The 25,506-nt window shown below is 38.3% G+C and overlaps 1 protein-coding gene across 2 annotated transcripts in view; it reads left to right on the top strand.

The window, feature by feature from the left end:
- Positions 1-25,506, top strand: part of LOC150110534 (ADP-ribosylhydrolase ARH3-like) — a 171,376-nt gene that overhangs the window by 139,773 nt on the left and 6,097 nt on the right. For both annotated transcript variants that reach the window (XM_090394609.1, XM_090394604.1), the window contains exon 7: positions 15,953-16,155. In XM_090394609.1, the coding sequence (XP_090250735.1) occupies positions 15,953-16,155 (203 nt within the window). The remainder of the gene's footprint in view (positions 1-15,952; positions 16,156-25,506) is intronic.

A 25,506-nucleotide genomic window follows, 5' to 3' on the forward strand; every position in this document is an offset into this window, starting at 1 on the left:
GGAAGGTCATGTTTTAGCAACTTGCTCACATTCGATAACAATGTTACCAACCATTGAACTAGACAAGGGGAATGGATTACCATGATACTTTTGGATTGTGTTAAGGCTTTTGACAGAATACAGCATGGAAGACTGTTGCATAAATTGGAGAATATGAGTTTGGATTATAGAATATCAGTGTGGATAGCAGGATGGCTGACTGACAAATATCAAAAAGTGGTATATGGGGGATGTGAGTCTGCAAGACTTGCATGATGATTTTGTTAAATTCTGGAGTACAGTCTTTTCTGCTCCACCTCCACACTTCCCTGATTATGATGGCCAACCTACGATATTGAGGTCCATTCCTGCCCTTCAAATGTACCAACCTGTTCTCCATCCAGGAGATCGAAGCAGCTCTTCCATCCAATTTCTCCGCCTCTGGACCTGATGACTTTCCTGCATCTAGGCTTTGGAAGGTGCCGTTGAAGATTCTTCAAGACTTATTGGACATTCTCCTTTCTAGTAAAGTGATACCACCATACCTATGTGCTTCAAGAACTATCTTCATTCCGAAGAAAGAAACTTCAAGCTGTGCGTCAGACTTTAGACCTATTATCATCTCCCCTGTGATACTTAAACTCTCATAAAATCTTAGTTAAACGACTTCAGCAACATATACAGCATGATTATAGACAGAGAGCTTTTGTCCCTTCAGACGGCTGTGCCGAAAATATATATCTTCTTTCTTCTCTTCTCTCTGATTCCCGACGGCGCCTTAAGCCTCTATATATCTGGACCTCCAAAAGGCCTTTGATAGCGTCTCCCTTCCTGCTCTCCTTCGAGCGCTGTCTATTGCTGGATGTAGAACCCTTTCTTTCCTATGTTATGGAGCTATACTTGGGTAGCTCCATCACTATCACTACAGGGTCCCATGCGACTTCTATTCCCACAGTGCAGGGTGTTTGGCAGGGATCCTCTCTCTCTCCTTTTCTTTAACTGCATCATAGATGAGTTTCTTCACTCTCTTCCTAGCCATATAGGTCATAGCATTAGAGGAAGAAGCACCTAGAGAGGACTATCTTGTTTTCGTAACCTCTACTAATATAGGCTTGCAGGAACTCCTTGACCAGGCAGTTGACTTTTTCTCTATTTGAGAGCTAAAGAGAAGGCCTTTCTATTAATGTAGAGAAGTCCTTCTCTTTAGCTCTTGTCCCCTCTGGTCGTGACAAGAAGCCTAAGGTCGAGACTATAGAGTTCTCCCTGCACGGGTGGCTGTGGCATGCTTTGACCATCCTGGAAGAGTGGAGATACCATGGTATCATGTTCACCCCAAAGGGAAGGTCTTCTGTCCCTTCTATCCTAGAAGCTGGGATCGCTTCTTTGAGGAAAGCTCCTCTCAAGCCCTAGTAAAGACTGTTTCTCCTTTCCCACTATCTCCTACCTTTCTTTACCACAAGTTGGTGCTTGGTAGGACATATATCTTGGTACTGTCCCGAATGGACAGGGCTATCCATTCAGCCGTGAGATCATGGCTCCAACTGCCGCCTGACACTTCTACTGCATATTTCTACACGAGGGGGAAAGATGGTGGGCTCGGGGTTCCATCACTTAGATGGCTGATCCCACATCTGCGGCTGTCCAGAATCGCGAAGTTAGAATTATCTTATTCTCCTATCTGCAGAGAGGCTTTCTATAGTCCATTAATACAAAAAGACTTTAGGCAGGCTATAGGTTGGTCCCATTATCAAGGTACCTTAATTGAGTCAGCACCTGCAGAACACAAGAGACGGGCATCTCTGCTGCACTCTTCTGTAGATGGTGCCCCTTTAAAAGAGTCATATCTGGTGCTTCCCCAGCATGATTGGGTAAGGGATGGCACCAGACTTCTCCCTGTGTTCAAGTATATTGACCTTATCAGGATGAGGATCAATGCCCTGCCCACTCGAGCCCGCACAGCTCAATGAGGTAGTGACTACTCAAACTGTAGGGCTAGCTGCCACTACAGTGAGACATTGTCTCATATAGCCCAGTGTTGCTTCCGCACCCATGGGGTCCGCATGCAGAGGCATGACGCCGTGGTATCCATTCTGAACAACCGCTTTAAATACAAAGTTTGGGAAACTCCGGTGGAACCACATTATAGGACCTCCACAGGTTTGCGTAAACGTGACTTACTGATTAAAAGAGATGGTGACATTTGGGTAGTTGATGCCCAGGTGGTGGGAACAGGGCACCCTATAGCCATAATAATAAAGTAAACTATTATAAAAATAACCAAAATCTAGTTAGGTTTACGTGGCGTATGGAGTTCAGTTATAAAAGTTCTTTCCTTGAGGGCCCTACAGGACACGCTGGTGGCATGGCCTTGTCACCAGAGAATGACTACAATGATAACTAGAACAGGCATAGGGTAAAACACTTGTAAAGGCTTAGGCCTATGTCCAGACGAGATGTAAGAGTAGTACTGCCCATAACCAGTACAAAGATTAATAAAAAAAAAAAAATAAATAAATAAAATAAAATATAACCAGTGGTTTACCACAAGGATCAGTGCTCGGTCCACTGTTATCCACTCTATACATTAATGATATTTGATAAACAGATTAATGATAAACAGCTGTTTGCTGCTGATATGCAGTACTTGCAGAATGATTTGAATAGGCTGGAATTGTGGATGTGGAAAAACGGATATCAGTTCAGTGTCAGTAAATGTAAAGTCATTCACTTCAGTGTGATTAGATATCCAATGTCGTATTATATTGGTGGGATTATGCTTGAAGAAATTGATGAAGCTAGGAATCTTGGAGTATTAGCAGATAGGAAGTTGAAGTTCAGGGGCGATGTAGCAAAGATTGCAAATACAACTCAAAAGATAATTGCAATGCTGAAACTAACATTCACATATAAAGAAAAGGGTGTCATTTTGCCTCTTTACAAGGCCTTGATAAGACCTCACTTGGGCTATTCTGCAGAGGTCTAGTCTTCTGGTTTTCATTGTGATTCTGATGTAGTGGAGAAAGTGCAAAGGAGAGTGTTAAAAATGATATGAGGATTGTGGAATACTGATTATGAAAACAGATTGAGAATTTGTAGACTGCAGACACTAGCAAACAGGAGAAAGAGAGGGTGATATGATTGAGACTTTTGAAACTTCTGAAAGGGTCATTACAGGATTTCAATTAATGGAATTTGCAATATATGCAGAGTGGGGAAAGGACAAGAGGGCATCTTTGGAATCTGAGGATGAATGCTGCTAAGAAGGGGGGGATGAGGGCTAGATTTTTCTCTCATAGGGTGGTGTGTGATTGGAATGGATTGTCATTGGATGTTGTCTCACCACCTATTGGTGAGGGTGATCATAAGGAAAATTCCACACCTTTAGCACCTGGGAGGTCGCTAAAGGTGTGAAATTTTTGATTAAGACAGGGTATATGTGGAATTACCGTGGTGGCAAGTATGACAAGCTTAGGAGGTTGCTTGGATCAGTGCCATGGCATTTACAACTGCAAGGGCTAGATGTCGATAGAGCATGGGAAGTGGTCAAGGAGCATTTACAGGAGGTTATGGCTGATTGTATACCTAGGGTCCAAATAGTAAAACAAGTAGGGGTTAAATGGATGAATAACACCATTAAGCTTGAGCTGCAAAAAAAGAAACAACTGTGGAGGGAATTTAAAGAAAGGGGTGACCTGCAGGCACACGAACGTTATAAAGTGTAGGCCAGAAGAGTAACGAGTGTGGTAAAAAAAAAGCAAAATTGGATTATGAAAGGAAACTAGCTATGCAAGCTAAAGAGAATCCCAGTTCTTTCAATATGCTGCAAGCAAGAAAAAAACTGTACATGGCAAAATGATTTTAAGGAATGACGATGGTAAGGAGGTCACTGAATCAGTCGATATAGTGGAATTACTGAGCGAGCACTTTGCAAAATTTTTTATCATCCAGGTGGTGACATTGAAAAAATGAAGGAACCATTAGTTTATATGGGAATTGTGATGAATGAAGTGGAGGTGAATAGTCTATTACAGAACCTTAATGTGAATACATCTGTGGGATTGGATGGTATACCGGCACGGGTCTTGCACAAAGCGGCTAAGGAATTATCAGTGCCCTTGACCATGTTGTTTAATCTGAGTCTCGGGTCTGGTTTAGTCCCGAAGGTGTGGAAAGAGGGGAAAATAGTTTCACTGCATAAAGGAGGATCCAAGACTACGGTTGCAAATTACCGACTGATCAGCATATCAGGAGTCATTGTCAAGGTCTTGAAGAAAGTGGTCAAGGGGAAAAGACAGGAATGGATTGATGAAAATGAGATACTGTAACTTGCTCAAGTTTTATAACAAGGTGACGGTTGAACTGGATAAGGGTAATGGGTTTACAGTGATACTGCTGGACCTGGCAAAGGCGTTTGACAGGATACCACATAGAATTCTAATCCGTAAACTACAACATATGGGAAATAGGGCTGGTGAGATGGATAGGTGGGTGGTTGATGGAGAGATATCAAAGAGTAGTTTATTCAGGAGTAGAGTCCGAAAGATGGCCTGTGACTAGTGGTGTGCCGCAGGGTTCTGTTCTTGGACCACTGCTGTTTAATCTATTCAATAACGATATTGGGAAGGATCTAAGAGGAATGGTTCATTTGTTCGCTGATGATGCAAAGTTGGGTAGGGCGATAGTGAATGCAGAAGATGTCAAAGTCTTGCAGGATGACTTGGATAGATTGGAGTTCTGGGCTAAGGAGAATGGATGTCAATTTAATGTGACAAAATGTAAGGTTATGCATTTTAGGGTGAAAAGATTAGCAGCAGTATACCACATTGGTGGAACTGTACTCCAGGCGATTGATGAGGCCAGGAACTTGGGAGTGTTGGTGGATAGGGAGATGAAGTTTAGGGGGCACATTGCAAAAGTGGCTAAATCAGCTCATCAACTCACTTGGTTGTTGAAAAATACCTTGACGAGCAGAGACAAGCAAGTTATTGTACCTCTGTACCGAGCCTTGATAAGACCTCATCTTGACTACTGTGCCCAGATTTGGTCACCTAAGTTCCTTCTTGATGGGGAGGAGGTAGAGAGAGTATCCAGAGGCAAGTGACTAAGATGATAGCTTGTCTATGGAATGAACCATATGAGAACAGATTGAAGATTTGTGGGTTGCAGAAATTGGTTGATAGGCGGAAGAGGGGAGATATGATTGAGACATTAAAATTGCTAAAAGTTTCTATAGGATTAATTCAGAGGATATTTTTGAAATCAGGACTGGTGGTGGGAGAACTAGGGGACACCTATGGAAGCTGGGCAAGAGTGTGGTTAGCAGGGGTGTTAGAGCTGGGTTCTTTACTTTTAGAGTGGTAAATGAGTGGAATAAGCTGCCAGAGTGAGTGAGTTCAAGGCAGGTATGATAGATAATGTGAGAATGTCGTATAGTTGTGTGGACATGATGTTTAGGCCCTCCCTGGAGTTGCCTGTAATAATAATGTTGTGAGTGCAAACAATGTGAATGAATTCAAGAATAAATATAATAGCTGGTGCGTGTAGTATGTGGCCTTGCTCGATGAGTCCCTGAGCCCTTGTGGGATGACTTCCTCAAGCAGCATGTGACAGAAGAAACTTGAGGACAAAGAGTGTTAGATTTTATTATTGTGTAAGAGGGTGTTTCAATTAAAGACATAACTATTCTGCCTCCAGTTGGTGACAGTGACAATGCAGTACTCACTTGTTAAGTGACTAGTTTATGAATGTTCCATTACAATCTGCTCCCCCCCCCTCCATTCTTCCACTGCTCTTGTTGGATGTTGAAGAGAACATACATGGAAGCAATCACTTTCCTGTTCTTTGCACAATGTCTTCACAGGAACCATGTCCACCCACACGGATACCTATATGGAAAATAGACCAGGCTGACTGAAACACTTTTTTTCATCTTGCAAAATTAATAATGCTGATACCATCAGTTAAACACCTATCAATGAAGCTGTAAATTATATAACAGAGTGCATTATCCAGGCAGCAACAGCCTCCATCCCGAATGTCAGTCATATAATGTTTTAAATAGCTTTTAAACGTGCTCAGGCCAAACCTTATGCGAGACGTCACAGTCAAAAACAATCATGAATCCAATTTACTACATCAATTAATCAAATGAAAAGTCCAATAATTGTGTGGGATAAAATCCGGAAAATGAAAGGTTAGATCTAGAACACACCATTAGTCTACCTTATACCATAATGGAAGTGTTATTGCTGATGCTGTTGCAGACACTTTGGGAGAAAGTTTTGCCAGAATCTCAGCAACAGCTTCAAATCCTCCTGAATTTTTAATACTGAAAGAGTAGCATGAGAAACGAAGCCTAAATTTTTCTACCAATGTTCTTGAGACATACAATCAGTTATTTGTTAAGGAGGAACTAAAAGAGCTCTTAGTAATGGGTTCAGGTTTTCAACAGAAAAAAAGTGTCTGTGTATACTTCTGTCGAAAATGCACTCGTCACCCAGATCCTGAATTAAGAATGGGAAGAATTGTTATTCCAGTAGCTACAGAAGCCAAGTTCTTGGGACTCATCTTTGGCAGGCTGAAAACTTGTATTTCTAGCACACATTTGTCAACTAACAGAAAAGTGCAAGAGAGCGTTGGACCTCCTTCACGCTCTATCCTCTACTGAGTGGGGTGCTGATCGAGCTTCATTGCTCCATCTTTATCATGCATTTATACGTTCAAAGCTGGATTATTGGTCTCAAGTCTGGTTCTGCAAGACAGAGTAACTCTATGATGGTTGAATTCCATCCATCATCATGGTATACTGATAGCTACTGGCACCTTTTGCACATCACCCACTCAAAGTCTTTATGTTGTAGCAAATGAACTGACTCTATCACTTAGACAGAAAAAATTGTCTCTTAATTATGCCCTAAAGATAAAGTCTCTGCTAAATCATCCTAGAGACTAGTTCATACATGAACTAGTCTCTTTTCTCTGTGTTGGGGAGCTCGATATCACACACTTCAGACTGCCATGCGTCCTTTTGGTGTGCATGTTAAAGAGACTGTGCAAGTTGTTGGTATGAGTGTTGACAACATTGCCTGCACTAAACATAACAGCATCTCTCCTTGCAGGTTTGCACTCCATCCTGCAACCTCTCACTTTGTTAGCTATAGAAGTCTCATATTCCATCATCTGTCTACCTGCAATTGTTTAATGCACACAGAGAAGCCTATTCTGACTTCTTGCCCATCTACACTGATGGTTTAAGAACTGATACCTCTGTTGGCTATGCTGCTATGTTTCCTGACATTATTATTTCCAACCAGATGCCATCTGATTGCAGCAACTATACAAATGAGTTACATGCCATTCATCTTGCACTTGTGCATATAAAAGAAAATTGCTACCAAAAGTGTATAATTTATACAGACTCATTGATCTCTTTATACAAGCTATCTCCTCTCCTATGTATAATCCACATCCAGTGTTTTATGATTATACTTGTACAAAATGAAAATCCTTAATGATGATGTTCAGTTGTGCTGGATTCCCAGCAACATTGAAATAAAGGAAATAACACTGCAGCTGCAAAATCAACTCATACTTTCTCCATCTACTGTTTGACAGTACCATATGCAGACTACCGTATGCCATATACAGACTTCAAACAGTTTATAAGATCAAAGCTAATTACTCACTGGCAATCATCATGGCAGGAAGCATTGACAAACAAATTATATCACATTAAAACTGAAATTAAGCACTGGCATTCTAGTCAACATATAAAGAGAAGAGAGGAAGTTGTTCTTGCTAGGCTCTGCATAGGTCACAGTCATCTTGCACATTCTTATTTACCGAGGGCTGATGACCCTCCTATGCGTGAAAATTGCAATACACATCTCACTATTTGTCATATTCTGGTGGAGTGCCAGCACTTTACATGAGAAAGGAATGAAATTTTTACCTATCTAGCCAAGCCATATGCACTCAGGCAGGTTGCATGATGTTTTTAATTTTTTACAAAGAATTAATTTGTACAAACATATTTGATCGTAATTTTGTTTATATGTAGATACCACATTGCTAAACTTAAATTTTATGCATGCATATTTGTATAATAATTCCTCTTTGCCTATTTATGAACTGCTGTAATAACATTTGCTGTAATTTTATCTATATGTAGATCTGCATTTCTTGGCTTGGGTTTAGTACGTGCATTTTGTTATTACTGTTTGACAGTATTTTGTTATTAACTTATTGTTGACTATTTATGTATTGCTGTAACTTTTGACCTTGTATGTTGCTGTGCCCTCTGCAGTAATTATGTTTATATGTAGATGCTGCATTGTGTAACTTAATTTTTGTACATGCATATTGTTTTCAATTTTCTTTAACTGTGTATGTATTGCTGTAACCTTTACTATGGCACAGTATGACCTTTGTTGTTTTTGTGCCAAATAAACTATAGACCAAACCAAATATATATAGAGTGATACCTGGTGTTAAAAGAGGAAATAAAAATGCAATTAAATTTATCTGATTGCACAGGAGCAAGAGCACTAATGTATTGTGAGAAAGTGCAGTTTCAGGGATCAGTTGACCAAGGTTCAAATCTTTGCAGGATTGCTGCTTTGGAGGTCAGATTACTGTGCTATTTATTCCCATCCTCTGCAGATTGCACGCCAACTTATCATGTGTAATATGTCGAATACTTTTGCAAGGTCCAAGATTATCATTGTATATGATTGTCCCTTAAATAATTCGCTTGTTACCTACAAAATGCAAGTAAACTGCTAACACAAGACCTACCATTTACAAATCCATGCTGACCATCATGAAGAATATTATGTCCCTCAACCCAATCTTGTATTCTCTTTCTCTCTAATATCTCCAATACATTGACTACAGCTGAAATATACATACTGGTCTATAATTGGAAACTTCTGTCCTAGAACTTGTGGAGTGGTACTATTTTGCCTTCTTTCTACTCCACAGGAACCTTACCCACAGCAAGACTTTCATTAAATAACCAGCTCAAGGGATAACTATTGTGCATATTCCTTAAAAATACATGGTGATATGTTATCCATTACCACAGTCTTATTAACATCTAGCCCAGTCAACTAGAATGACTTGGCCATCCAAACTATCATAGGATCTCCTATATTAGTTAATAAAGGCATATGCAAACAGTCCATCAGGTTACAATGATGAAAACTAGAACTCATCATGTCAACCAAAAGTGTGCTAAAATCTTGGTCCCTTGGACAACTGCTCAGTCTGCCAGCTGAATATAGAAAGTATCAGCAGGGCTAAGAGTGAATGTCTTACTAGACTTCTTAATGACAACAGAGTTGACATCGCCATCATACAAGAAACCCATGCAAGTAATGAGTTGCAACCATGAGAAAGAGGCTCCATTTCTGGTTTCAATCTTATAGAAGCAACATACCATCAGATGTATGAGGTAGCTACCAATGTCTGAAATTCACTCACTAAGGTCCATTTCATTCTGATAGCGACGTTTCAAACATATCTACCACTATCATAGGAGTTAACAACTTAAAAATAATTAATGTGTACAAGTCACCATTTTCTACTCCACATGAAGTTTTGCCAGCCTTAATGCAACCTGCTATTTATATTGGAGACTTTAACAGTCATCATACCCAATGAGGGGTATAGAGAAACTGATGCAAATAGTGCTAAGCTAGCTGAATAGGCAGATGTAAACTGGAACATACAGCTGATTTTCAATCCTAAGGATAATTGCACTTTTAACTCAGCTAGATGAAACAGTGGCACTAATCCTGACTTATATTTTGTTACAACCACTCAAAGGGGCAGGCCAGCTGTCATGTTATAAGAATATTCCCACACATCCAAAACCACCCTCTCTTTATTGAGGTGGGCCCTTAAATCCCAATTACTGAAACTATGCCAATGCCATGTTGCAATTTTGCCAAGGCAAACTGGAACAGCTTCTCATCAGATCTAGATAAAAATGTGCACTGGATTCCACCACAACCTTGTAATAGCAGTTTCTACAGCCAAAAAACACATCCCTAGAGGTGCTAGAAAAGAATATATATACCTGGCTGTAGCGAAACCAGCGAAGCTCTTTAGAACGACTTTCTAAATGGTGGACGTGTGGAGGTTGGAGATGATCTTATTGACAGCTTAAATGAAGTTAGAAAGAACAAATGGATTGACGCTATTGAAAGGCTGAACTTTAGACATTCAAGAAGGAAGGCATGGAGTCTCCTTAAAAAGTCAGGTGGTAATTCCCATTGCCCTCCAGCAGCTTTCGCTAGGGTTCATTGGTAATTCCCATTTCTCCCAAGTGAAGTCTGCTGTTAGGGCCAACTGCATCACTGCTCGGATAGTGAATCTGTCCAGAACTAAATCAGAAAAAAAACTCACACTAAAATAATTAGAAAGGAATTGACCAAACTTAAAGAAGATTGTTCTGAAGCAACTGATCTATCGATTTGATAATATTCACCCTGAATTTTTAAAAACTCTGGACCAAATACAATGCTATGGCTGACAAAATTCTTCTCTAATATTCTGCAGAGCACTAGATTACCAGCAGAATTTTAAAAAATTGAAGATAATAGCCATCCTGGAAAGCCCACTGATAAACCTGAAAGCTATAGACCTATAGCACTGCTTAATATCTGTCTTAAGCTATCAGAAAGACTTATTTCGATAGCATTATTAATTATCGACACTCTCCCTCATGAATCAATGCTATTCTGTCTAATAGAACAATACAGGTAATTATAGAAGATGATATGAGCAAGCCAAGAACACTTAACAATGGAAAAGAATTGATTAGAAGAGGGACCAGAACTGACAAGTGTCAGTTCTGGTCCCTCTTCTGTTCAATTTGTATATTTCTGACTTTCCAAGGACAATGTCTAGAAAATTGGCTCTGTGCTTGGGCCATTGTTGTTTAATTTTTATATAAATGATATAGGAAATGGCTTAAAGGGAGATATTCAGTTGTTTGCTGATGATGCAAAGTTGGGTAGTGCAATAAAAAATCAAGCTGATGTTGAAAGTTTGCAGAATGATTTAAATAAGCTGGTAAAATGGGCAAAGGATAATGGATGTCAGTTCAATGTGGAAAAGTGTAAAGTCATGCATTTTGGGATTAAAAGATTACCAACTGTGTACTACATTGATGGAAAGGTACTCCAAGAGATTGATGAGGCTAGGGACTTAGGGGTGTTGGTAGATAGGGAGATGAAGTTCAGAGGACACATTGCTAAGGTGTCCAAGATTGCACATAGGATTACTTGGTTGTTGAGGAACACTGACATCCAGAGATAAAGAGGTTATTATTCCCCTTTATAAAGCATTGATACTTCCACATTTGGATTACTATGCTCAGGTCTGGTCCCCTGGATTCCTTGGAGATGAGGAGGCTGCGGAGAGGGTTCAGAGAAGCGTGACCAAGTTGGTGAGTGATGTAAAAAATGCTCCCTACATTGACAGATTGAGAGCTTGTGGATTGCAGAGATTGGTTGATAGGTGAAGAAGAGGGGATATGATAGAAACATTTAAATTACTGAAAGGTTTTTATAGGATTGATGCTGGGGAAATGTTTCAGCTGTGTGATAGTAATGAAAGAACAAGAGGTCATCCCTGGAAATTAAAGAAGTGTGGTTAACAAAGGTGTCAGAACAAGGTTTTTCACCTGGAAAGTGGTGAATGAGTGGAATTCATTGCCTGACTCAGTTGTGAGCTCTTCGTCTGTAAATGAATTCAAGAAGAGATATGACAGATATTGTTTTGCTAGTTTGGGTCTCCCGCGATGAGTCTGCTGACTCCATGGAGATACCCGTAATAATAATAAAATTTACATAAGCTGATCTATATATCACATCCCAATACCAGAACTTCTGTACTATAGAGCACATGCTAACTAGTGATCTGGAGCAGCGCTTCCCAATCTGTGGGCTGTGGTCTCCTTGGGGGCCACAAGTTTTGTTGAGGGGGCTGTGAAATAATGAAAACAAATTTAAAATGTTTTAAGACTAAGTAGTTATTTTTTTAATCTTAAAAGAAACGTATTTAATTTCTATTATTTCTTTTTTGTTATTTTTTATATTTTAATGGAAAAAAATCACACATTGGTGTTGGTTCACAAATTTTGCTTACTGCATATTTCAGCACTTAATGAGTATTAGTAAATATATACTTATTCATATAAGTTTCATTTCAAAGGTATTGATAAGAAGCACAAAAAAGCTTGCAAACACAAAATCTTGAATATAAATTGTATTGAATATAAATACAATAAATATTATAATAATATGTCTGTATTACGATGTTTTTTTTGATGGGGGGGCTGTGAAATATTTTAATTTTTTTAAAGGGGGGGGGGGGCCTTTACATTCATAAATTTAGGAAGCACTGATCTAGAGGAGCTAAATCACTTCTTTGAGAAGCGGTGTCTTATTCCAAGCACTACCAAGACTGACACATGCTGTTTTCATTTGAACAATAGTATGGCACATGATATCTTAAGAGTGCCACTAAATGAGAACATATTACCACACAATTTTAATCCAAAGTATCTGGGCATTACCCCATCATCTCCAATATTACTGCCAAACTCAGGACTAGAAATAACATACTGCATAAACAACCTGGGGCAGGGGCTTGTTCTCCCACATTAAGAACATCTGCTCTGGCCCTCATTTACTCAACTACTGAATACTGCTCACCTGTGAACAGTACTCATGTTAAATTAATTGATACCATTCTGAATCAGACAATGCATATCATTTCTGGAACAATAAAGACTACTCCATCATATTGGCTACCAGCCCTGAGCCACATACAACTGCCACAACTATGACAGCAACACAACTTGATTCGTGAATATAACACAATTTTCCAGAATCCACTGCTTCCTATACACTCTGATATTGACAATTTCACATCACAGAGGATTAAGTCAAGACACCCACCTATTATAACAGCACAATGACTTGTTGCTGAGGGCTCCGATGCAACAATAGCATGGCACATGGAATGGACTGCCTAAGCCCCAGTAATCTGGCAGACTGTCTTTAACTCAAATAGCCCTCCATCAGGGTTTGACCTACCTCAAAAAATAAGGGCCTCCCTAAATAGTATCTGCAACAACCATGGTAGGTGCAGAGTTTACTTGGGGGATAAGACCAAACTCATCCTGTGATTGTAGTGAGGATAACGAAACTATACAACATATCACATCTGAGTGTCCTCACATACCTATATGGGACTTGTAACTGATTTTATAAGTTTCTACAGATGCTGTTGAACTTAGACATTCAATTTTCATTTTTATCCTTGCTTGTATATGTTTATATGTATATATGACTATAGTGTCACCTCACACTATTGTATCTTTTTATACATCTCATATATCTTATTGTCTTGTATGTCCTTTTGTGTGTGTGTGTGTGTGTGTGTGTGATGGCATATGCATGTATTCTTCTTAGCCAAATGCTAAATAAAATAAACTCAGTCAACACCTGATACACCTTTGATTCTTTCACTTCCAGTCCTCCTAACTGGTCTTCCTTCTACATGTTGCATGACATCATCAGAGTATATTATATCATACTGGTGTAATGATGTCATGCAACATGTAATATACTCTGATGATGTTGCATGACATCATCAGAGTATATTATATCATACTGGTGTAATGATGTCATGCAACATGTAGAAGGAAGACTAGTTAGGAGGATTGGAAGTGAAAGTATCAGAGGTGTATCTGATACTTTCACTTCCAATATTGGATATAATTGGATATTAAAGGATATAATTCCACTATACTATATCCTTTACAACAGTTATTCTGCTGCCATGACTAACCACCAGTGTCAACCTGCCATAAATATTTTTCCTCTTGCTTGCCACATAGCAGAAAAATTCCCTTGAATTAATTTTGGCCTGACCAGCCGATCTCCTCTTATACTGCACCTTTTCTTTCTTTACCATCTTCGTCACCTTGCCTGCAGTATACCCTTCATGGATCTGATTGCCACCAACTGACTTATACCTCTTCCATAATCTTTTCTTTTCAAACACAGCTCATTCTGATTTCACTGTTCTTCCATTTCCTTGCCTTAACCCTTTTGGAATGCAGTTATACATTGCTAGTTGATTACAGAGTTTCCCATAATCACCCACTTTATAATTTCGCATATGTAATTTTTTTTTTTTGTAACTTTTTCTTGTTTCACAGCACACACACCTCATGATCACTCTCGCCAACTGGCAGCAGTATTAAAACCTCATTAACAACTACACCTTCTGAAGATGTCACCAAATCGAAAACACTAAAACCTCCAGTTGATTTTTTCATATGCTGCTTAAGAAATTTATCCCTCAGAAATTTGAATATTCAAGAAATTTTGAATTTCTGAATTAATGAACATCAGTACTACATTGAATGTGTGAAATCTTAAAAGTCTGGTCTGACACATCATGGTATTGGAACTAAACACGGTATCAGGTGGGATAAAGTTTGTCTTATCAGTAGAAGCAGTTTTAAAGCCCTTTTACAATTGTTCTGAATCAGAACAATTGTCTCTCTCTCAAAAGTTATTATTATTATTCAACACCTCCAGGGAGTCCAAGGACTCATCGAGGGAGGACATCTGCTCTACAACTCCGTCTCTACCATTCAATCACCAACTGACCGCAACTATACCAACGCCATCTTTCCACATACCGATATTTCCACAGCAATCACAAACATCCATGTCCACGACGGGATTCAAACCCGCAGCCTTTTGGCTGGAGAGCAGAGACGCTATCCACTCGACCAACCAAGTTTGGGAGATTCTCATTTTATGTAAACACAGAAATAGTTTTAATATTATTTATTAATATTAATTTTGACCATACAGCAATTGTTTTTAATTGGTAAACTGATTGTTATTCCTGTTCTTTGGTTTGCTTGTTGTTTTTACATGCTGATGTACTGTTATTTTTGGTACAAAATATCTGTACTTTCATTTAAGCTTATTGCTATAGTTATCATGTAATTTTGGTTGTTTTATGTCAAGAAGCATTTACATGTTAAAAAAAATTATATTTTTGGTACATATGTGAAAGTTCACATCACAATTTACATGACACATGTTGAAGATTAATTTGATTTGCATTTGTTGTAGACAGCAGGCCGCAGTGAAGATATAAATTATTTATCATTTGCTTTGAGGTTATTGTGCATGAATGTTATTGTAGTCCTTCTAGTTTAAATTATTATGAGCTGCCACTCTTTCTGCTTATTTATGGATTGTATGAGAATCACTAACATCACTTTGTAAGTCAACCTGTACTTAACCTGCTTGTGATATACCGAAAAACACATGACCACTTGTGTTTTTTGGTATGTGTACTTACTTACTTATTGGTTACACATATTACTACAATACTTTTAATAGCTTATCACAATACAACAAAAATATCTGATATGTGCTTGAAATTATATATTATTCAGTTTTGTTTTGTTCGCCATTGATCTCATTATCCTTGAAAAGGCTTCAGTTACTATAAGAAAAATATTAGATTATTTCGTTTTTTTACTTGTTGTAATAAGCCATCAAACATATTACTGAGTTCTTCAGTAGCATTATTTCATATATGAGATGAGGTTTTTGTGGCTCTCTATCATCTTTTCTTTTCTCATATTATGCACGTGCTCCCTGTACATCAGGTTATGCTAGTAGCACCTTTTGATAACATGTGAACAATAAATTCCATTTGTTGTTATTTTCTTATTTCATTGTTTTTTTACTAATTTTAAGACACACAATATTTTATTTATTGCTCACATTACAATAAGTTGAAATTATACAAATTAAGTTTTTGTCTGTCTTAATTAAGTATATGTTATTATTTCCTTAACTTCTGATATTCGATGAGTCATAATTACATAATAATTAACCCAGCATTATTTTCTTTTATTTAGACTGATAATCCTTTTGTTAGGACACTGTTCTTTTCAATATCAGTTGGTGGTGATACCGACACAATAGCATCAATGGCATGCAGTATAGCTGGAGCTTACTATGGATCTTCTTCTATACCAGTTATTCTACAAGAAAAATGCCAGGGTCTGACAGTTTCTAAAAACTTAGCTGATTGTTTATACAAAAGAATTGCAGACAAATAGTAAGTTATCCTCTTTGTTATTGGGATAAAGTTTTATGGCCATACTTTTAAAGTTTTAGATATATTTCTAGTTTAAATCTGCAAAACATCTTAAATGGCTGAAATTATGAATATTGAGCCACCTTGTATATTGAATGCCATCTCCTGTCTTATTTGCAAATGGATTTACTTATGAATATTACATGGTGCTGTGCAAGAGAACCAATATTCGTTGACTTAATTCCTTTCCTTGTATATGGATTGCTATGAGCCTTGCCAATCCAGTCTCATTATGACAGTAATTAATTGCATTGTTAAACTTAATACTAAATCAGCAATATTTTTTATATTTGGTTATTGTTGTCTAGAGCATTGTTTCTAAATTTAAGGTCTGCAGTGGCACTTCAAGGAATTTTTGCAAAGTAATATCTGAACCATACAATGTCATGCAATGCATTCTACTTTTCTGAAAGTAGAATGCATTGTATGACATTTTCTTCTATCAACTAACCTTCCAGTTTTACAGCTGTTCAAGTAGGGCTTGATTCTTTTATGGTCTTCAGCTGCACATAATTCTTTTAGCTGGACCATTCTGCCTTTGGTATTGTGCTTAGTACTGTTGCTCTTAAGAGTAGTACATGTTTACATTTTAACATAACCCATCTTTATTATATTTTTTTTATTTCAGAAACTATTGTTTTATTTACAATTTTAAGCAAATGCTACATAGCTAAATGACAAACTCTTTTCTATATTTCTGTGGGCAGAACACATAATAAAATTCTGTGATTTCATTATTATTATTATTATTACCACCCAAGACCCCATGCAGTCAAAGACTCATCTAGGAGGTCCTTTTATCAAACACACAGCTCATCATACCATGTTTTAAACACTCAAATTCTCTGTAGGCACCACACTCTCAGGCAAGGCATTTCAATCATTCAACACTCTGCATGAAAAAAACCTGCCTCTCACACCCTCCTTATACAGCTTCCAGGGATGACTTCTAGTTCTCACCTGATCTCCCACTATTTTCTGTAGAACCTCTCTAGCATTGATCCTATAACAACCCTTTAATAACTTGTAGGTCTCTATCATATCTCTCCTCCTCCTCCTGTGCACCAGACTCTGCAAATTACATCTTCTCAATCTTTCCTCATACTCTACATTCCAGAGGTTAGAAACTCCCTTAGTCAGTCGCCTCTGGACCTCTCCAACATCTCTTCATCCTTCTGAAAATCAGATGACCAAATCTGGGTCCATGTGTGGTCTAATCAAAGCCTTAAAAAATGGAACAAGAATCTCCCTACTTCTACAAGTCAGTGTCCTCTACATCATTTCCAGAAGCCTTTGTGTTGTCTTCACAATTTTGACTATGTGTCTCCTAAATTTCGGATCCATATCCACTATCACCCCCCCAGATCTCTTATTTCCTCCGCCTCTGACAATATATCCTCACCAAGCATAAATTCTGCATCCCATTTTTGTTTTCCAAATTTTAAAACCTTACATTTTGCAACTTTGAACTCGCATCCCCATTCCCGTGCCTAGTCACTCAATTTATTCACGTCTTCTTGTAAGGCCACAACATCTCTACTCTTCATGGTTCGTCCCTACTTTGCATCATCTGCAAACAACTGAATATCTCCATCCAAATCTTCACCAATATCATTAATATACAAGTTAAACAGCAATGTTAGCGATACATGATTTTTTTCCATCAGATTATTCAACCTCAGTTTCTGATTATTAAAACACACACACTAGCCTCTCTGGCTCAGTAAGTTTTGATGATGCCTTTTGTTTGGAAAGATCCAGGTTTAATTCCCATCTAGGACATGAAGAACGTTTATCAGGGCTTTTCAGTTGTAGATGAGTTAGCCTGTCTCTTATGGCGGAGGCAGGGTTTTTCATCACTCAAAATAAACAAACTGACAAGAATAGCATGTCACTGGCAGCTGTATAATACACTGTCTACTGCCCTGTCAGAGTGGTAATTAGGTTTCAAAGAAGCCAAGAAGTTATTTGGCCTTGACAGGCCAACAAGCCTAGCATGCAAGGGTATATGGAAGCGTGTATGTACGTATACACACGCATGTACAAGGCTCAACAAATTAGGCAAACTCCTACTTGCTACCAGAAAAAAAAACTGTACTTGGTGAAGACTCCCATTTTTGAATAATTTGTTCCATTTAGCCAATAGTCAATAAAATGATTAGTGGTGATGTATCACTGTTCGGAGAACATTTACTTTATGTGAGAACCTTTCCAAGAAGAAGTTAAATAATAAGAATAGAAAGAATATTAAAAAGAAACATTGATTTTTTAGGAAAATATAATTTATATTAATTTTTGTTACTAGAACAAGCTCTTAATATTATGCATATTCTTCTGTGTTTTGTTAAAGTAAAAAAAAAAAAAGGTTTTGTTTATAAAGTTATTTTTTATTAAATAAACAATATTTTATTTTCTCCAATCTGCAACTGCTTGTCAGCTGGAAAATTTTGCATGTCATAGGCCAGCATACAAGTGTATTTGTTAAGCCCTGTATATGATTTACAGTGGCATTTAGATCCACACCTCTCTGTGCAAGCATTCAAAAACAAATCTTGATGTTATAGGGTGTTTAATCCTTATTCCTGTAGTGTCTTACATTTGTACATTGCTTAGGTTCTTTAGGCTGGTTTGCCTTTTTGATGAATGAATAACTCGAGTTTCCTTGAAGAAACTCTTCCACTCCTGTATGAGACTGTTCACCACTTGATTGAAAATTCCTGATAAAGGTTCCTTACATCATAGATGGGATTCCAATGCAGAGGCTCATCTAAGCCAACAGAGCTACAGAAACTCAGATATATTTTACAACAGAAATGCTGAAGTATGATGGTATAAGAGTCTTACAGTGGCTGCACTGCATAGTTCAGAAAGCTTGGACAGAGGGACGAATTCCCGATGATTGGAGTAGAGCTCTCATAGTACCCATATACAAAAAGGGAAATAAAACTGAATGTGAGAATTACAGAGGTATTTCCCTGCTGAGTGTTTCTGGCAAGATCTATGCAAATATACTTGAGAAACGGTTGAGAAGAATTGTGGAAAAAAAGCTTGGTGAAGAACAAGCTGGATTCAGGCCAAATAGAGGCTGTCAGGATCAGATCTTCACTTTACAACAAATAGTTGAGAAATCATGGGAATATAACAGAGATCTGTATTTAAGTTTTGTCGATTTGGAAAAGGCATATGACAAGGTGCCAAGAGAGAGAAGCTATTCAATACGCTACAGTTATATGGCGTCAATGGGGCATTATATCAAGCAATACTTAGTCTTTATTTGAGTTGTAAGTCAGCAGTTAGCATTGAAGGAAGTACAGGAAGATGGTTTAATGTTAAATCTGGTGTGAGACAAGGATGTACATTATCTATATGGATCACATTATGAAGGAAAGTGGTATTAAACATGATATCAAAATTGGAGATGTTAATGTCAGCTCTTTGCTTTATGCGGATGATGTTATACTTCTAAATAAATCCGCTACAAGTCTGCAAGATTCTTTGACTAAATTGAATAGCTGTTGTAATAGATATGGTATGAAGGTCAGCAATAAAAAGACAAAGACAATGAAAATAGGCAGAATCATTGAAAATGTCAACTGTCTTGTGAATGGAGAACCTGTGGAACAAGTAAAACATTTCAGCTACTTAGGCACGATTTTTACTGAAGATGGTAAATTAAATATAGAAATAGACAACAGAATCAGCAAAGCTGGTATGGTGGGAAGTCAATTGAATAAATTTATATGGAATAAGAGAGAAATTAGTTGGAACACTAAATTAGCTGTATACAAGACAGTGTTCAAACCAGTTTTAACTTATGGATCTGATAGCTGGGTCAAAGTAAAACACTTGACCAAAGAATAGAGACCACAGATATGAGAGTCCTGAGAAAGATTATAAGTGTGAACAGATGGCATCAATGTCAATATCATATTAAAAATGAGGATATTAGGAAAGAACTTGACATTGTCAACATCCAGGAATGCGTTAGCAGAGCTAATCTCAGGTGGTATGGTCACTTAAACAGAATGGGCGAAGAAAGATTAGCAAAACAGGTGTTCTCTGCCAGGTTGGCAGCAAAATGACCCAGAGGAAGACCAAGATATAGGTGAATTTATACGGTACAAAGTGCCTTAGACGATAGAAATATAAGATTGATAATGTTGGAGTCTTGACAAGTAAGAGACTGATTTGGAGGAAAATTGTAGATAGGAAGTTAGTAATGATGTAATTTTTTTCATGTAGTACTATCATATCCTGTACACTCCTTGAGGGTACATGGCAGGAATTTGATGATGATGAACCATTTTTGTTTATATTTACTTATACAGTAGTTAATTGGTTTTATATTCAGATATTGTAAAATCTTCATTTGTTTTATGGCCTCACTTGGACCATATTCAAACAGCAGATATTTCATTTCTGCTGTTTGAATCCATTTTTCATGGTCCAAGTTACACTTCCATATAATAAAGTTGGTTTAGACAGAATGTTATACACTATCTACCAATAATTGTCTGGATACCTCTGTTATTTGAAGTTATGGAACAAGTGGCAATACAGCGTGAGCTCAGTGCCTTCGAAAGAGGTGTCATCGTGGGCTGTCACATTGGTGCCATGTCCATATGTGTCATTAATGTGATCAACAAATGGCATCACTGGTACAGGAAAATGCCCAGAGCAACTGCCAAAAATGACTGACAGGGACAGGAGGTTGTTAAAATGGGTGGCATGCAAACACCGGCTACAATCGGCACAGACTATCCGTGATGAGTTCCAGAGCATCAGTAACATCTTGGTGAATATTAATGCTGCGCTGCTGCTCTTCCATTTACTGGGTTTCCATGGAAGAGCAGCAGCACACAAGCCAAACATCACAACAACGAACCTGATGCAAAGAACATGTGAACCGAACAAATGACCAGTGGAAAATGGTACTCTGGAGCAATGAATCAAGGTTCACCTGTTTCCAATCTGATGGCAGGGTGTGGAGGTAGCCTGGTGAACTCATGTGACCACAGTGTGTTTTACTTGCAGTAAAGTTTGGTGGTGGAGGAGTAATGGTGTTAGGTGCATTGAGCTGGTTTGGAGTGGAACCACTTGTTGTTACCCATGGTTCCAGGATGGCAGCTCAGTACATTGATGTTCTGGATAATTAGGTGCTTCATAAACTGTGGTGTTTTTATGGAACAGATCCATGTTACTATCAAGATGACAATCCCCCATGCTATAAGGCTGCAGCTTTGGTATGAAGAGATGGATGTTAAACAACTGCCCTGGCTTGTGCAGAGTTCATCCTCATCAAACACCTGTGGGACGATGAAGTATCTAAATGACTGAGCTACTTGAATATAGAGGATAATGATTCACATCAATTGCCTTAGTATCCCATAATGTAAGGCACATACTCTTATGAACATGTATAATGCTATGCATTATGGAAAGGATCACTACCCATCAATATCTATCTCCAATCCAGAGTATTTTAGTAATAAGCTGTGATACCTTTTGACCTACTTGTATATTGGAAATATGACTTTTGCATTACTTCAACCTTAGTATCTCTTCTGGATCCCATTGATGAGATCTCAATAAAAGATGGAGAAGATTGTGGATCATCAAATGAAGATTCCTCCTCCTCAGGCTCAGAAGAATTTATGGACTATTAGAAACCATCTCATGCTAATAAAGGCAAGTGATACAATTAAAGAAAAAATAATAAAGCTTACTGATTCAAAGTTTTCTCAATATGATTATCATCTAAATGAGAAAAAAATAACTAGCTTCCAAATTAAGAATGATAGGCATGAAATTGGAATAATGAAAAACAATTATAAAAAAACTGGAAAACAATTTACAAGAAGCTGGCAACACAATTGCTCCTTCACAGATTGAAGACCTCATCAGTTTCATCCAACATCTAAATGTTAAAGACTTATTATTATTATTACGTGACATCTCCAGGAAGTCCAAAGACTCATCGAGGGAAGGCATCCACTGCTCAACTCTCCGTCTCCACCACTCAATTCACCCACGAACTGCAACTACACCAATGCCATCTACTGCCCACCGCCACCACTAGTATTTTCACAGACGATCACAAACATCCATTCCCACTGCGAGATTTGAACCTGCAGCCTTTTGGCTGGAGAGCAAGTACGCTAACCACTCGGCCAACCAGGCCAGCATCAGTGACACTTCACTAATCATATCATCTCCTTTCTGTGCTGCCTCATTAAATGTACGAGCATTTCACAGGCAAGTTAAACAAGCAGCTGTATGGAAACTTATGCTATGCCATAATATCAGATTTCTTTTTTTCCAAGAAATATACATCTGCAGATATATATAAAAAAAAAACTTTAACAGATAGATATCCACTTCTCTCTTATAGAAGCTTTGGAAGATTTAACAGTGCTGGAGTAGGAGTTATTCTTGCCCCCTCCTTAGGCCCTTTTGTAATATCCAAAGGGATGCTGGAGGAAGAATCTTGACAATACACTGGAAATACTGTGGGTGTGTGTAATAAGGTTTATAAATGTTTATGTTCCATCCATTGGAACAGTTAGACAAAAATTCTTCCAGGAATTGCAGCCATATTTATATGGTGCCCACTACATCATAACAGCTGGAGACTGGAATTGTATAGAAAACCACACATTGGACAAAATAGGAGGAACCCCCCCCCCCAAAAGTGGAAAATCCAGATATTCACAGGTAAAAATATATCACAACAATTCTCAACTAGTAGACATATGGAGGATTCGTAATCCTAATCTGCAGGCTTAGATGAATCAAGGTATTGTTATGTGTCTTGATCGAATTTATATCTCTTCTTCCCTTAAAATGGGATAATTCAGATAAAACATCATCATCATCTTTTTATATTTTTTACTAAGTAATTTAAGGAAATTATAATGTCACTAGGATATACATTAAAATAAATTTTAATATACTTCAATAATTCGGCAACGTCACGTTGCCATTTTCAAGAAACTTAAGAACAAGACACGTGCACGTAGGCACAACAAACAGTAAATGAGGAAGAAGCAGGAAGCTATTATTTCTCCTAAAGTCCTGATGGTGACCCCTAGTGGGCAATGTTGGTATTCTTGGGCGATTGGGCTGAAGGTCTGATGTAGGTTTCCCAAATTTGAGGCAGTGTCATGCAGCCAATTTGTTGAGGTTCGGATTGTTTCTTAGGGCTGAAGCTGATTCCATGAAAAGCCTTTCATACTTGTATTTACTACGGTGTACTATCGTGGCTTTCTTCCACCGTATTTTATGGCAGGTATCCAGTGCATGGTCAGCAAGACCAGAGTGGCTGTACTGGTGAAACCAGATGTAGTCCATGTGTCCTGAAATTCTGATATTTGCTGTCCTGCCTGTTTGGCCAAAGTAGGACAGCTTACAGCTGCAAGGGACCTGGTATACACCAGGTAGGTGTAGGGGAGAGGTTGGTCTTTAGTAGAGCGGATAAGAGATGCCAATTTTTTATATGGTCTGTAACAAGAAGTTAAGTCGTGTTTTTAGGATTTTTATAATTTTTTCCGAGGTGCCTCAGATATAGGGTATGGTGATGGATTTAGAGTAATCCTTGTTGGGGGGGGGGGGGTTACTGGTTTCGATGTTTTTTGGGGGAGGTAGCCATTGGCTGAGAAAGTGTTGAGAATGTGGTTTAGTTCTGTAGAGGGTATTGTCATTTGAACAGATAAGTTTAGCCCTGTTGTGTAGCATCTTAATGACTCCAAAGCATTGCGAGGAGGGGTGGTGGGATTGTTGGTGAATGTATTCGCCTGTATTGGTGGGTTTTCTATAGACTGAGAAAACCAAGGTTCCATCAGGTGGCTGGCGGGTGACTAGTATGTCTAAGAAAGGAAGGCAGTTGTTTTGTTCTTCTTCCAGAGTGAATTTGATTCTGGGGTGTTGGTTGTTCATATGTGTTAGGAAGGAGAGGAGTGCATCGGAGCTATGTGACCAAATGGCGAACACATCATCAACATAGTGAAGCCAAATGATTGGTTTTTGTGGGGCAGAGTTTAAGGCTTTCTCTTCAAAAGTCTCCATATAAAAGTTGGCCAAGGGTGGGGAGAGTGGAGAACCCATGGATGCCCCCTCTATTTGTTTATAGAATTTTCCTTGCCAAACAAAATAGCCTGAGTTCATTGTGAACTGAAAAAGGGCTGTGATATCGGGAGGAAATTTAGTTTGGATTAGCTCTAAGGATTCTTTGAGTGGGACATTTGTGAATAAGGAGGAGACGTGAAAACTGAACATTATGTTAGTGTGTTTGAGTGTAAGGTTTTCTATGCTGGCTTTGAAGTGGGCTAAGTTTTTTATGTGTGAAGGTGTGTTGCCAGTATCATAGTGTGAGAGAGCTTTGGCCAAATGTTTAGCTAGTTTGTATGTGGGGGAATCAATGTCATCCACTATGGGACGTAATGGCACATTTTCCTTATGTATTTTTGGTGGTCCATAAATACTGGGTGGGGGTGGGGGTGGAGTTAAATGGTTTTAATTTGTTAGTGATTTCCACAGGTCAAGAAGTGACCTTCTTAAGGAGCCTATGGAGTTTTCTAATTTGTAAGTTGATGGGATTGTACTCGATAGGGAGGTAAGTAGCCCGATCTAACAATAAAGCTTTCAGCTTACCTGTGTAATCCTTTTGGTTAAGCAATACTGTGGCGTTCCCTTTATCAGCTTTGGATTATTATTTTCTTGTTTTTCTTTAATTCCAGTAGAGATTTAATTTCTTAGCTGGGCATGTTGGCTTTTGGTGGTTTAGCTTTGGTCAGAACACAAGCTACATCCAGTCTAATATCGTTGGCGATGTGGTTTGGAAGGTGTCGTATCCCGTGTTGAATTCTTATCATAATATCTTCAGCAGGTATTCTTCTGGGCACAATGGCGAAGTTTGTGGCCATGTGTATCATCATGGCCACAAACTTCGCCATGATGATACACATGGCCACAAACTTCGCCATTGTGGCCATGTGTATCATCATGGCGAAGTTTGTGGCCATGTGTATCATCATCATCATAACACCAATTACAGGTATAGACCATATTGGTCTGTTCTGGTCTCATTATCCATCCAATATCCTTTTTTGAGGTCTACCTTGCCTTCTCTTTCCAATTGGCTTATATTTGAGTATTTGTTTAGGATGTCGGGTGTTGGCCATTCGGTTTACATGTTCAATCCATTTTGTTTATAATTGTTTAGTTTTTCTTCTACTGATTTTGTTTTTAGTACTTTTAAAATGTCTTCATTCCTTTTTGATCTAATAATGTGTATTTTGCAGTTCTTCTCATAAA

This window comes from Typopeltis vanoorti, chromosome 1, assembly GCF_054136105.1.
Source record: "Typopeltis vanoorti isolate ZY-2024b chromosome 1, IOZ_Tvanoo_1.0, whole genome shotgun sequence".
Taxonomy (NCBI): domain Eukaryota; kingdom Metazoa; phylum Arthropoda; class Arachnida; order Uropygi; family Thelyphonidae; genus Typopeltis; species Typopeltis vanoorti.